This window comes from Rhinatrema bivittatum, chromosome 5, assembly GCF_901001135.1.
Source record: "Rhinatrema bivittatum chromosome 5, aRhiBiv1.1, whole genome shotgun sequence".
Classification (NCBI taxonomy): Eukaryota; Metazoa; Chordata; class Amphibia; order Gymnophiona; family Rhinatrematidae; genus Rhinatrema; species Rhinatrema bivittatum.
This window is the reverse complement of record NC_042619.1, coordinates 45,627,999-45,642,014: the sequence shown is the minus strand read 5'-3', so window position 1 is coordinate 45,642,014 and position 14,016 is coordinate 45,627,999. Positions and strand designations below refer to the sequence as shown.

Here is a 14,016-nt window from a genome sequence, read left to right as displayed (position 1 = left end):
CAAATTGTCCGGCTGTGTGTCAGAGGTTGATAACAACTAACTGGCTCTGAGTAGCAGTAAAATCCTGCACAGGCACTGGTGCATCAAGCGGTGGCATCAAGCACACAGGGCTTGTTGTGCAGGATGGTGATTACTGATCAGTAATCCCAGTGATCCATGTTACAACACTTCACAGAGATGGCACTTAATCACATCTCACGCTTTCAAACCTAATATGTGGCAGTCTTCACTCAAAACATAAAAGGGTAGTCTGGATTCATAGGTCCACACAGCACAGTAGTAAACAACCTGGTACAGGAAATGTATGGCCAATCAGGACCACTCACTTCTAAATGACAAGATATTTCTGCTTAATAAGCCAACGGGGATGGTTATCATCTCCTGATACACTCTCCTCATGCATTATCAGCCCTTCCTTCCATTCATTGTGACATGCTGGCCACCCAGCTGTCTGAAACTGGTTGAATTTTGAGAAATCACAAGAATCGCATCATTCCAATGTGCATTTACTGAGAAAGAGACCCCGGGGTGATCATGTCTTGTGATCTCAGAGTAGAGAAACAGTGTAATAAGGCAATGGCCAGATCCAGAGAGATCCTAGGGTGTATAAGGAGAGACAAAATCAGTAGAAAGAAGGAAGTGATAATGCCTCTTTACAGGTCGTTGGTGAGGCTTCACTTGTTATACTGTGTCCAGTTCTGGAAGCTATTCTTCCAGTAGGCTATAGAGAGGGTGGAAGCAATCCAGAGTAAACCTAACAAGATAGTGCAGACTTTATACCAAAAGTCCCATGAAATCAGACTTAACAGAGATATTCAAAGGCTTCAAAAGCACAAGAAGCGAGTATTTTTTCAGAGGAAAGAATGCTCTAGTCATGGCATGACGCTCCAAGGGAGTAGACTGGAAAGGTTGATGTTAGCATAGAATGGCCTCCTGGCATTAGTTCTGGAGACAGACACAGTGACAGAATTGCAAGAAAGCAATGGGGTAAGAACCAAGGATTCCTGATTACGAAGAAATGAGGGGACGCCAAAAATCAACGTTGGTCTATGGCACTGCAGCAGGAAAGGAGTTTGGCAGACTAGCTGGATCCTGAGATCCTTGTCTGCTGTCATATTCTGCGTTTCTATTTCCACTGCCCTTGTGCTGGCCTATAAGAAACACTTATCCTGTTTGCCCCTCTGCCTGACTGATCAGGGCTTCCCTACCCCGAGGCCTTTCTTGTTTCATGGAGCTTTTCCAGTTCGGTTGCAGGCACACTGTCCACTTTGGGCAAAAGTCTGTGGTAACCTTTCAAAACATGGACTTTGCACCAGTTTTCAAAGAGAAAAGTATATGTGTATTTTCCTTTTCAAATTTTCCGCAGGTATAAAATACTAGGGATGCGCCTAATTCGTCCCTGTTTCAGGGAACCCAAAAAACGAACAGGATTTTTCCAGAAATTTTGGAAAAATTAGTTTTTTGGGTTAGGGAGCACTAATGGGAGTTAGTGCGCACTAACCTGAAATTTCAGGTTCCCCGAAAAAAAAAAGCACGAAGCACGGGGAAAGCAAAGTTTCCTGCGGTGGGTTGAAACCAAAGCTCGAACCAAATGGTTCGGGTGATGCACATCTCTGTAAAAAAAACCTGCTGGGTTTTGTACCTGCTTTTTGTGTGAATTTTTTTCCAGTGGAAAATAATGTTCATAGACTTGAAAATACAATCTACATGTTATTTTCCAATTCCTGAGGCCTTTCTTGTTACCTGCATCTTATCCATTCAGACTTCTACCAAGGCATGGGTTCTATGATGTGCATCTCTCTCTCTTATATATGAATGAGAGAGAGAGAGAAAGAGACAGAGAGAGAGGGTAAATTTTTGACTGCTTGGAACAAAGTTTCCTTGTACTTTTTGCCTGCAAGTTTTCTACCAGATTTCAAATAGAAAGTATGCACCTATATACTCCCTTGGAAATTTTTGCACCTATTCTTTTTTGTGCGAGGACATTTTTTTTTTAATGAAAAACAACAAGTGTAGACTTGAAAATGCAATCTATGGGGATCATTTATCAAAGTGCTATATGGCGTTTTTGGATGCAAAAAATGCCTTTAACGCATGCGAAAACACCTTTAACGTGTGCGAAAGCACGATAATGCATGGTGCGATGCAAATGAGAAAAAGGGGAGGATATTGGGGCGGGATTTTTGGTCAAGTGGGCTGGGTTCACGGCTTTAATGCAAATTTTAACTACACCTTTTTCATTTGCGTAAAGCTGCATGATAGGGCTTTAACCCATGCTGTGATGTTTTAACAAATGTGAACAAATAACAAAGAAATAAATGTATTGGTCTTATTTCAAATAGAAAGCACTCTATCGCCAAGATACTAATGTAAGACCCTCTATTCACGAGTAAGACATTTCAAATAGCTTCTCGTTTACCATAGGGGTCTAATTTGCTTTAATAAATCCTGCAAATTTGCTAAATTTTTCTAATTTTCTTTAAAAGAAACCGTACGAAAATTATAAGGGAAATTCCCAATTAGATACCGCATGATGAAAAAGGAATACTTATCCAAATAACGATCAAGTCCCATAAGTCCCGTTATTTTGATCGTTATTTTGGATAAGTATTCCTTTTTCATCATGCGGTATCTAATTGGGAATTTCCCTTATAATTTTTGTACGGTTTCTTTTAAAGAAAATTAGAAAAATTTAGCAAATTTGCAGGATTTATTAAAGCAAATTAGACCCCTATGGTAAACGAGAAGCTATTTGAAATGTCTTACTCGTGAATAGAGGGTCTTACATTAGTATCTTGGCGATAGAGTGCTTTCTATTTGAAATAAGACCAATACATTTATTTCTTTGTTATTTGTTCACATTTGTGGTGTATTGGAGTACACTGTGTGTTTGTGGGTATTTTTTGGTGTGATTGATATCGTGATGTTTTAACAAATGCCATTTTTAGTGGTTTCAAGCTCCTGGAGAGCCAGCCTAGCTATTGGGGCCCTGAGAAGAGAGAGAGAGAGAGACTAGCTCTAATGCCCTCCCACTAGATAGGTATTTATATCTCAACCTAGCTTGATGTTACCCAGGTAGAGAGTCCATCAAGTAAGGTTGAGAGAACATTGCACAAATCTCATCTTTGGGTGAGTTTCCTCACTCCGAAGGTCATCAAATCTTCACAAGAGACCATTGTTCTGTTCGTACATCTCACTTTGAATGTCAAAGTGGCCCCTAACCCCTACACTAATACCTAAACCTCACCTCGAGTGACTAGGTGGGCCCTCATTAGGGATGTGAATCGTTTTAGGACGATTAAAATTATCGTCCAATAATTTTAATATTGTCTTAAACCGTTATGGAACACAATACAATAGAGATTCTAACGATTTATCGTTATAAATCGTTAGAATCGTGAGCCGGCACACTAAAACCCCCTAAAACCCACCCCCGACCCTTTAAATTAAATCCCCCACCCTCCGAACCCCCCCCAAATGACTTAAATAACCTGCGGGTCCAGCGGCGGTCCGGAACGGCAGTGGTCCGGAACGGGCTCCTGCTCCTGAATCTTGTTGTCTTCAGCCGGCGCCATTTTCCAAAATGGCGCCGAAAAATGGCGGCGGCCATAGACGAACACGATTGGACGGCAGGAGGTCCTTCCGGACCCCCGCTGGACTTTTGGCAAGTCTCGTGGGGGTCAGGAGGCCCCCCACAAGCTGGCCAAAAGTTCCTGGAGGTCCAGCGGGGGTCAGGGAGCGATTTCCCGCCGCGAATCGTTTTCGTACGGAAAATGGCGCCGGCAGGAGATCGACTGCAGGAGGTTGTTCAGCGAGGTGCCGGAACCCTCGCTGAACGACCTCCTGCAGTCGATCTCCTGCCAGCGCCATTTTCCGTACGAAAACGATTCGCGGCGGGAAATCGCTCCCTGACCCCCGCTGGACCTCCAGGAACTTTTGGCCAGCTTGTGGGGGGCCTCCTGACCCCCACGAGACTTGCCAAAAGTCCAGCGGGGGTCCGGAAGGACCTCCTGCCGTCCAATCGTGTTCGTCTATGGCCGCCGCCATTTTTCGGCGCCATTTTGGAAAATGGCGCCGGCTGAAGACAACAAGATTCAGGAGCAGGAGCCCGTTCCGGACCGCTGCCGTTCCGGACCGCCGCTGGACCCGCAGGTTATTTAAGTCATTTGGGGGGGGGGTTCGGGAGGGTGGGGGATTTAATTTAAAGGGTCGGGGGTGGGTTTTAGGGGGTTTTAATGTGCCGGTTTTGCGATTTTTCGATTTTTCACGATTTTTCACGATTTTTCACGATATTTTACCCCCCCAAACGGCAACAATACGATTCCCTCCCCCTCCCAGCCGAAATCGATCGTTAAGACGATCGAGGACACGATTCACATCCCTAGCCCTCATAGAGATATAAATACCTATCGAGTATAAGAACAAATTTGTGCTAAGATAGCACTTCACATAGGTATTAGCACAAATTGTGATAAACTGCCTATTACCATAAAACACACCCTTTTTCCTATTGCATGCGATATTTAGTGCATTTTGATAAATCTAGACCTATGTGTGTTATTTTCTGATCCTGCCCAGAACACACCCAAGCAAATGCCTCCCTTATATGTGGCTGTATTGAGGAAAGGAAATTTTCAGACCACCAGTTTACTTGGGCAAATTGCTGTTTATCCAAGTAGATGACTTTGGAAACTGCTATCACAGACAGAGAGAGAATGAGAGAGAGAGAGAGGCATAACTAGATACATATGTGTAATGTATATATGAATATTTTTCAGGAGGCAGCTCCTTTCATGATAGTTGCTATGGAGGAATCTTATTTGCTACTGCTAGAGATACACATAAAGGATAGTCCTTGTTTTGTCGAGCTGAAAATCTAGTCAAGCTATAGACAAGACAAATAAGAGTCATGAAGAAATTCATCTTTTATAGAAACAATGGTTACAATCCTCAAGGCTCTCTCCAGAAGCACAGCTTATTTCTCTGATTCTCCCTGGCAGCCTGCATAAAGAAACAAAAAAATAAAAAGGAAGAAAACCTAAAACAAAAGATCTCTCCCAAGGTTTGAATTGGCTCTTGACTAAACATGCATTAGTTTTGAGTGAAAGAAGACAGAATCATCCTATTCCTCTCCCTTTAAACCATGTCACATTCAGGAAACATGTTCTCTGTATTCCTATATACTGTATGTATGTATGTATACTGTGTGTATATATATATATATATATATATATACATACATACAGGGCCGGAGTTTAAGATTTAGGCGCGGGTGTAGATTTGTTCGCACAACCCGGCGTGCACAAATCTATGCCCAATTTTATTAAATGCGCGTGCAGCTGCGTGCATGTTATAAAATCCAGGGTCGGCGCGCGCAAGGGGGTGCACACTTGTGCACCTTGCGCGTGCCGAGCCGCACAGCCTTCCTGTGCCTGGAGGCTCCGGCCCCGCCCACGCCCTGCCCCCTTTTTTCAAGCCCCGGGACATACACGTGTCCTGGGGCTTGCACGCATAGCCGGGCCTATGCAAAATAGGCTCAGTGCACGCAGGAGGGGTTTTAAAGGGTTACGCACGTATATTACACGCGTAACCCTTTTAAAATCTGCCCCACAATATTGAGGAATATAAGAATATAGAGATCTTATTCAAAATTCTCTGATGGTGCAAATGTATTTACCAAAGACAGTCTAGCAAGAAGCTAGTTTTTTGTTTTGTTTTGTTTCTAAAGCTTGTTGTAATCTTTAGTTTTTGTAAATAATTGTCTCAGCTCACTTTGCAAATGTTGTACGGTAGGTTTAGATTCTCTTTAAAATGAACATCTTGCCTGGAATTCATTGCCAGAGGATATGGTTTCAGAAGTTAGTGTAACTGGGTTTAAAAAAAGTTTGGATAAGTTCCTAGAGGTTAAATCCATAAACTGCTATTATGGTAATTAATAAGCAATAGTAGCTTGTGATCTATCTAATGTTTGGGTACTTGCCAGGTACTTGTGCCATGGATTGGCCACTGCTGGAAACAGGATGCTGGGCTTGATGGACCCTTGGTCTGACTCAGTATGGCATATCTTATGTTTCTTATGTTTGCCTGAATGTGACATGGTTTAAAGGGAGAGGAATAGGATGATTGCTGCTCTCTACATACTGGGCTGGATTTTAAAAGGGTTACGCGCATAAGTTATGCGCGTAACCCTTAAAAAAGCCCCTTGCATGCGCCGAGCCTATTTTGCATAGGCTCGGCGGTGCGCGCAAGCCCCTGGACGCGTGTAAGTCCCGGGGCTTCGCAAAGGGGGTGTGTCGGGTGGGCGGTGCGAATTTTGGGGCAGGGTGGGAGGCATGTCGGGGGTGTGACGCCGGCCCAGGGGCGTGGTCAAAGACTCTGGACCAGCCCCTGGGTTGGGTGATGTCGCACCAGCAGCCCGCTGGCGCGCGCAGAGTTACACCTTCTTTGGGCAGGCGTAACTCTGCCGACAACGGTAGGGGGGGGTTTAGATAGGGCCAGGGGTGGGGGGGTGGGTTAGGAAGGGGAAGGGAGGGGAATGTGTGGGGGGTGGTGGAGGGGAATGGGCAGCGTGCATAGGGCTCGGCGCGTGCAAAGTGCACAAATGTGCACCCCCTTGCGCACGCCGACCTCGGATTTTATAAGATACGCGCGGCTACGTATTTAAGTGCCAGGATTTAAGTGCCAGGATCTCTATTATGTCTGGCACGGTAACTTTTAAACAGGTGTGCGGGCGCAAATATGCGCACGCTTGCCGGCTCATGCCCAGGGACGCGGCCATTTTATAACATACACGCGTATATGCGCATGTTATAAAATAGGCTGACCGCGCGCACTTGTACACGCAATATTAAATGGACACGCACCTATAAGTGCAGATGCCGCTTCTACCGCATAAGTGGGGAGATTTTAGTAGATACATGCGCTGATACCATTACCAGTTTTCCCAGTTTGTTCCCAGTTTTCCCAGGTAAGTGATAGGACTTCCAACTGTCTCTAGTTTAATAGCTTCCCTTCTCCCCTGTTGGACCCAAACCTTAAAACCTTGCTGATCTCTCTATCTTTTTTTTTTTATTACTTACACGTCTTCTATAGCAGAAGTAAAATTACAAGGCAGGGAACCCTGCAGCTGATTATCAAACACAGGGTACCTGTGTGCATTGTGTTTGAATGTCAGTCTGTTATGCACCTATACTTACTTGGTGTTGGACAGTGGCACAAAGTACATGCATTAATTTCATGTCCACCACATTTTTGATTCTTAAATGTACGCACGCAGTTTCAAACCTTACTCCTTGAATGCTCCCTCCCAACCCACTCCAGAATGTCTCTTATTTAAGTGGCTAAAAATGTAAACATACTTTCAGGCAACTGAAAATCCACTCATGGGAATTTGGTCAATTTTTATGCGCTAATTAGAAGTTGAAATCCAGGAATACCTATTCCCTGCTCAGACTCCGCCCCCATCCCACCTCTTTATTGTTACTCTTCACTTATTTGCACAGCAGAAGTACCCGCATACTCGGGTGGCTTTAAAAATCCTCTTGGCGCGTGTCGGCCCGACATGTTTGCGTATCTCCCTGTTTCGGCACGTGTCGGTCTTTTAAAATTCACCTTTAAATGAGAAGTTACTGTGCTGTATTTATCTTTAGGATCCTCTTATCTCTTGCTTCACAAACTGTAAGAGCAGAATAGGATGTGCTAATAGTTCTTTAATTCTGAAATAGAATGTTTTGTTCTTTTTTATTCTGCCAAAATCAAATTGTGTAAATTGACATTTATTTCTGCAAAATATTTTTAAATAATGTACCAAAAATGTTACAGCTTCCAAATAAATGTAAAAGGTCGTATTTGCTTTATTCATGGGGTATCACTAACATTGAACAGTTAAGACAGCCTCAACACCAGGCGTCGCGTGTGGGAAGCCAGATAACATCAAGGGGCACCCTGCAGCGCCTCTCACCCCACAGTCATGGGAGGGGAAGTGAAGGAAACAGCTTGATCTTCACCTGGAACTGGAAAGAAGCAGCGATGTAAGTGCTGTGATCATTAGATCCGCCCCCCCCCCCCCATGACGTCACTAACATCGGACAGTTAAGACAGCCTCAACACCAGGCGTCGCGTGTGGGAAGCCAGATAACATCAAGGGGCACCCTGCAGCGCTTCTCACCCCACAGTCATGGGAGGGGAAGTGAAGGAAACAGCTTGATCTTCACCTGGAACTGGAAAGAAGCAGCGATGTAAGTGCTGCGATCATTAGACCCACCCCCCCCCCCATGACGTCACTAACATCGGACAGTTAAGACAGCCTCAACACCAGGCGTCGCGCGCCGAAGGGGCACGACAAAGGGGCTCTCCCCTTTGTGCACCCCTTCGTGAAAACCTTTGTGTATATGTAAAAATTTATTTTTATGTTTCCTTTGTTAACTAAGCTGTTTCATTGTATTCGACTAAGGAATTTTTTCCTGCTTTTTCTGTTTCACTGTAAACCGGCATGATTTGCATTTAATGCAAGAATGTCGGTATATAAAAGTTAAAAATAAATAAATAAATAAACTACTTTATCCAAACTCAATTCGTGAGTTATACAGTCTCCGTATTTCCACATTTGTTACACTGGCTTCAAGTTCCCATAGAGAAAGCAAGCTTTATGACAAAGCTCAGCTTCATAAAGCAAATTTTAAATCGCATATGAGAAAAACACTGAAATAACCCTCTTCAAATATGTATCATAATAGAATGCTCTCCAATTAAAATAATCAAGGGGGTCCAGGGAATTACGCTGTTTTATTATGATTTTAGAATGAAGGCAAGTATTGCATTCCTCATTGGTCGTTCTGAATAGAAAATGAACACATCAGTTGAGGGATAAGTATTGTTTCCTTTTTGAAGCTAAAAAAATGTTTCCAGTTGTAAACTTTTAGGTTGCTAAGGTCCTTTTCTTAGCAGTCCAAAAAACTTGCATCATAAAATATCAATTAGCCTGGAAAAGTAGATCACCTCTACCCAGCTATTTGGGTGGTTTTCTGTTATGTGATGCGAGGTTCTAGTAGCCATTTTATTCTGATGTAATCCCCAGAGCTTAGACATAGTATCATTGTTGTATAACTTGATTCGCTGCCAAATCAGTCCCTTGCAGTGAAATATTCCAGCGCCTGCATAATTGCCACAGGAGATCAAGGTCCAGATTGAAGATGAAACTGAAGTGGCGGTAACGGTGGTGTCAGTGCATCTCTCCCCTCCTCAGTTGTGATGATCCTGGCTTAGGGCTAAGAGGAGGACAGTAGCAGTGTAGTATTTCAGGCTGCAGCTTCATCCTCTGCAAGCAGGGTTGCCAACTGGCTCCAGATTTTCAGATAGATTGATACAGACCTGGTTTTTACCTCATTGCATGCTAGGACTCATTCTGATTTCCCTATTGCATTCCCCAAGAAAATCAGACTATAAGTACTTGCATGCATGGGAGTAAAACCCTGCAAAATCTGAGCCAGTTGGCAACCCTATCCTTAAATTGGGCTGGAATCTCGTTTTGAAGTCTGCAGCACAGCACAGGGCTATGTAGTTAAAAGTGCGATATGTCAACTTGAACAGCCATAGAGGGGAACATGGTCCAAAAGCACTGTGTTGCTGCAGGCCCTCTAGAGCTAAGGGAGTGAAGGAAGTGGGTATATAGGGGATTGATGGGCTGAAATAAGGGAGTGTGGGAATGGGAAGGTGTGCAGGAAGAAAGTGAGAGAGGGAATTGGGTCTAGTGAGGGAACTGGAGAAGGTGATGTGAACAGCGAGTGCAGTGATAGGAGGAAGAGTGAGGTGGGAGTGAAGGGGTGGGAGGGAGTGCTTAAACAAACTGAGTGAGGGATTGGGGAAATTTGAGGGCATTGGGGGGAAAGGAAATGAAAGAAGAAGTGGAGAGAGTGAGGGGATTGGAAAAAGGGAGTCGGAGGGTTGTGGGGAGAAAGTGAGTGAGGAGATTGGAATGGATGTGGAGAGTAAATGAGGGGATCAGAGGGGAGTGTAAGAAGTGAGTGAAGGGATTGGAAGGGCTGCATGTGAGTGTGTGGCATGTGGGTATGTGTAAGTGAGAGAAGGGATCAGCATCAGGGTGAAGGGGACCAAATTGATAAAGAAAATGGAATGGTTCCCCTATGAGGAAAGGCTAAAGAGGTTAGGGCTTTTCAGCTTGGAGAAGAGATGGCTGAGGGGGGAGATATGATAGAGGTTTATAAAATCTTGAGAGGACTAGAATGGGTAGATGTGACTTGGTTATTTACTCTTTCAGATAATACAGCTAATAGGGGACATTCCATGAAGTTAGCAAGTAGTGCATTTAATACAAATCAGAGAAAATTCCTTTTCACTCAACGCACAATTAAACTCTGGAATTCATTGCCAGAGGATGTGGTTAATGCAGTTACGGGTTGATTTTAAAAAAGGTGTGTGTGGGGGAAAATGAGGATTACATGTGCAGCTAGGACCTTGTGCATGCTGTGCACATTTTAGAAGGGGCCTGGCTGCGCACAAGAGCTAGGCCTCTTCCAAGGGGTGGGTGGGGGGGAATGTTCAAGGTGGGGAGGGATGGGGTGGGAGGCGAGCAAGGACAAAGGTAAAGAAAAAAAATAATTGGATTTAGGGATTGGGGAGGAAAGGGGAAGGGGAAGGGGAAGGGAGGTTAGAGTAGGGAACTGGGGAAGGCCGAGATATATCTCCATGTGAATTTGCAAAACTTTACCGCCCTTGAGCGCACCACGCTCATATGTTATAAAATTGGCGTGTCCATGTGTGTGTGCCGGGAAGCACACGCACATGGACGCATGTGTTTACTAGCTGGGTTTAAAAAAAAGGTTTGGATAAGTTCCTGGAGGAGAAGTCCATGAACTGCTATTAATCAGGTTGACTTAGGGAATAGCCACTACTTAATACTAGCATCAATAGCATGGGTTCTGTTTCATGTTTGGGTGCTTGCCAGGTTCTTATAGCCTGGATTGGCCACTGTTGGAAACAGGATGCTGGGCTTGATGGTCTGACCCAGTATGGCAACTTCTTATGTTCCTATGTGTGCGTGGATTCTATCATCTCCTGATTCCAGACCTCCTGCTTCCTTTCCAGGATCTCTCCTTCCCTTTCCTCCCCGTATTCCCCTTTCTTTTTCTCCTCTCATGCCCCTTCTTTTTCTTTGCAATTATTCCTCTCTCCGATTACTCTCCCTTCCCCCCCTCTCACTCTCTGCCTGGATCCAGCCTCTTCTCCCCAATTCCTCTTCCTTCCCCAAGATTCCCCAGCATCTCTTATCCCTTATCTTCTCCTCCCTGAGCTCTTTTCTTCCATCTCCTTTCCAGAGATCCCCGCGTTTTTATTTATTTATATTTGACTACCCCTAAGCCATCCCCTCCTTTTCTATCCTTTCCTTCCTTCCCAGCAGCAATCACTGAGATCCTTCCCTCCGCCTCGCCCCCCCCGTCCAAAGAACCAAATAAATTATCAAGAAACACAAGAAATTTCAACAAGCAGCTTTTAGTATAAAATAAAATATTCATTAATATTATTGAATATGCCACATTTATGCAAATATGCCTCAGAAGAACTGTGCAGAATTTGCATTACTTTTCAGCAGAAGCTTCCAACGTTTGCAGCAAAATCTACCCTTGAGCCGCTGTAGGAAACTGGGGGCCTTGCTGGTCCAATGACATATGTCATACCCTGCAAATAAATCCAGTATTTTCTCTCTAGAAATGTTGGGCAAGTTAACACATTATATTCTTCTACATCAATCTTTTTTTTTTTTTTTTTTGCTTAAAATTGCATTATGCCTGCTATGCAAGCTATGGTACCCTTGTGATAGATTACTTGCAAGAAAATATTCTCTGAACATATTAAAAGAACAGCAACTCTTAGCGCAGGCACAGTACAGCACTTCTGAATTGAAATATTTTTTTTTTTATGGAAGTGTTGTATGTTCCCTGAATACAGAATTGAATTCTGCAGTATTGACATAAGGTAAGTAACATTTCTGGCCAAGAATGAAACCTTCGGAGGTACAGCTCTTCAGCCCTTTCTCTTACATTTTGGGAGAATCTCTCTCAGAGGCCAGTGACAACCTTTGAAATATAGTTTAGTAGGGGCTGATGCCCTCCAGACATAATTGGTAAAACCTACCTATAATAAATTTTGCCATAAAGTTGTATACTTAAACTCCCCTGATTCAAATATTTCAAGAGGGAGAGATGGAGAGAGAGAAAAACAACCTGACAGTCAATTTCTGCTCTTTAACGCTTCACAGATATAAGGTTTGAAGCTACTGGGTAGTGTGTGGGGGTGCGTTGGCGGGTTAGCATAGAGAAAAGAACAATCTTAATCTCCAGTTGTAATGCACTGCGTTAGTTTAAGGAAATATTTTGGAGACAGAAAATGAACACATGCTTATTTCTGGAAGGTTCTGAAAGGGTCTTTGTTAAGTAGAAAGTTCTCTCCCAAAACAAATGAAGAAGATGTCTGCAGTTACTAATCAGAGCCAGATGCATTCACCTTTGTGCATTCTGACTGCAAGTTTAAGCAAGACTAGTTCCTACCTGCCACGATGAGAAGAAGGAGGCTGGACTGAGAATATTGGAGATAGAGGGGTGCCGGCCCCCCAGTAGCTCATCAGTGCAGACCTGACAGTTCTGGGCATCCCTCCAGTCCCAGTACGGAAGGGTGAAATTTTCATCTCCTGTCAGTTTCTGGATCTCGTGCTCCCAGAGAAGCAGGAAGAGTCTGTGCCAGGGGAGAAAACCGGGGGCTTCATGTGCAAAATCAATATCTATCCAGACATTCGTCCCACCTAAAAAGGTGTCCCGAGATGCATAGTAATGCATCCAGACAAAGAGGTCATACACATTAATGTCAGCAAATAAAGGAGAGAGCCCATTGTTCATTTGGGCATAAGTGCCAGTAGCTATGACATAATCAGTGCTGATGGTGTTTTTAGCCAAGTTGAGGTAGGCGAGGAATTTGTTTTTCTCTGCGGTAGTCATCTCAAGGAGGTTCTTCCGTACCAGCATTCTTTTTTCTGTACAGGTCGGCCCAGAGAAGCCAAATCTGCACTCTCCACAGTTGTAACCCATGAAGTTGGCAGCACATTGGCAGGTCCTGTTGTAGAACACTATAGGCCAGCCTTCTCTATCATCTATTCCTGAGAAAGGAAATTGGAGCCCAAGAGGAGCACTGGATAGGACTATGTCCTGGCAGGTCCCCCTGCCAGACATCTGGCCACAGGGCGAGCCATCTCCTATCCAGGCAGGACAGCACTCCTTGCGGAGCAAAGCTTCTGCGGTGCTGCAGGCCCGGGGGAACTGTCCCAAAATGAGCGGCAACAAGGTCCCTAACAAGTAGCCCACGACCAAGAGGAACATCTTCTCTGGTGGACCAGTTTACAGTACGGTGAAATACGTGCACAGCACTCAGTGATTCCCGGTCCTACAGACACTCCCCTCCCCCTCCACTACGAAATCTGATTATCACATGTTCTGGTTTATGCCCATTTTCATTTTGCCCCTCCTCCTCCTCCTCTCCTTCAGACATAAAAAGACCTTTCTGAGTGCTGACTTTCTCAGGCCAGCACATGATCAGGCCAGCGGGAGAATAAGGAATGTGTGTGTGTGTGTGTGGGAGGGGGGGGGCTTTTTGGGAGGGGAGGTCTGCTTAGGCATCTTGTGAGAAAATAGTTTTGAAGGGGCAAACGTTCCTTATCTTTAATCAGGTGGCTTGCTTATTTGATTAGAAGAAAGCAGACTGATGCCAATTGCTATAAAAAAAAAAGTATGCAGAATGCAGCATTTAACTAACTGCAATGCTGTTAATGCAGAGTGTTTAATGATGATTACATTTTAAACATGACAAGTAATGCAAAGAAAATGTTCATTTCCTTTCAGCACCTAATTTTATTACCAAATAACAGGTAATTGTAATGCAAAGAAAAATGATGGTGCCCACTCTAGCCTGCTTTCCTTGGATCAGCCCAAACCATTTTAATAGTTTCCTTTC

The 14,016-nt window shown here is 44.1% G+C and overlaps 1 protein-coding gene across 1 annotated transcript in view; it reads right to left on the bottom strand.

The window, feature by feature from the left end:
• Positions 1–13,385, bottom strand: part of TYR (tyrosinase) — a 120,284-nt gene extending 106,899 nt beyond the window's left edge. The window contains exon 1 of the mRNA XM_029601706.1: positions 12,564–13,385. Coding sequence (XP_029457566.1) covers positions 12,564–13,385 — 822 coding nt within the window. The remainder of the gene's footprint in view (positions 1–12,563) is intronic.
• Between the last annotated feature and the right edge of the window lie 631 nt (positions 13,386–14,016).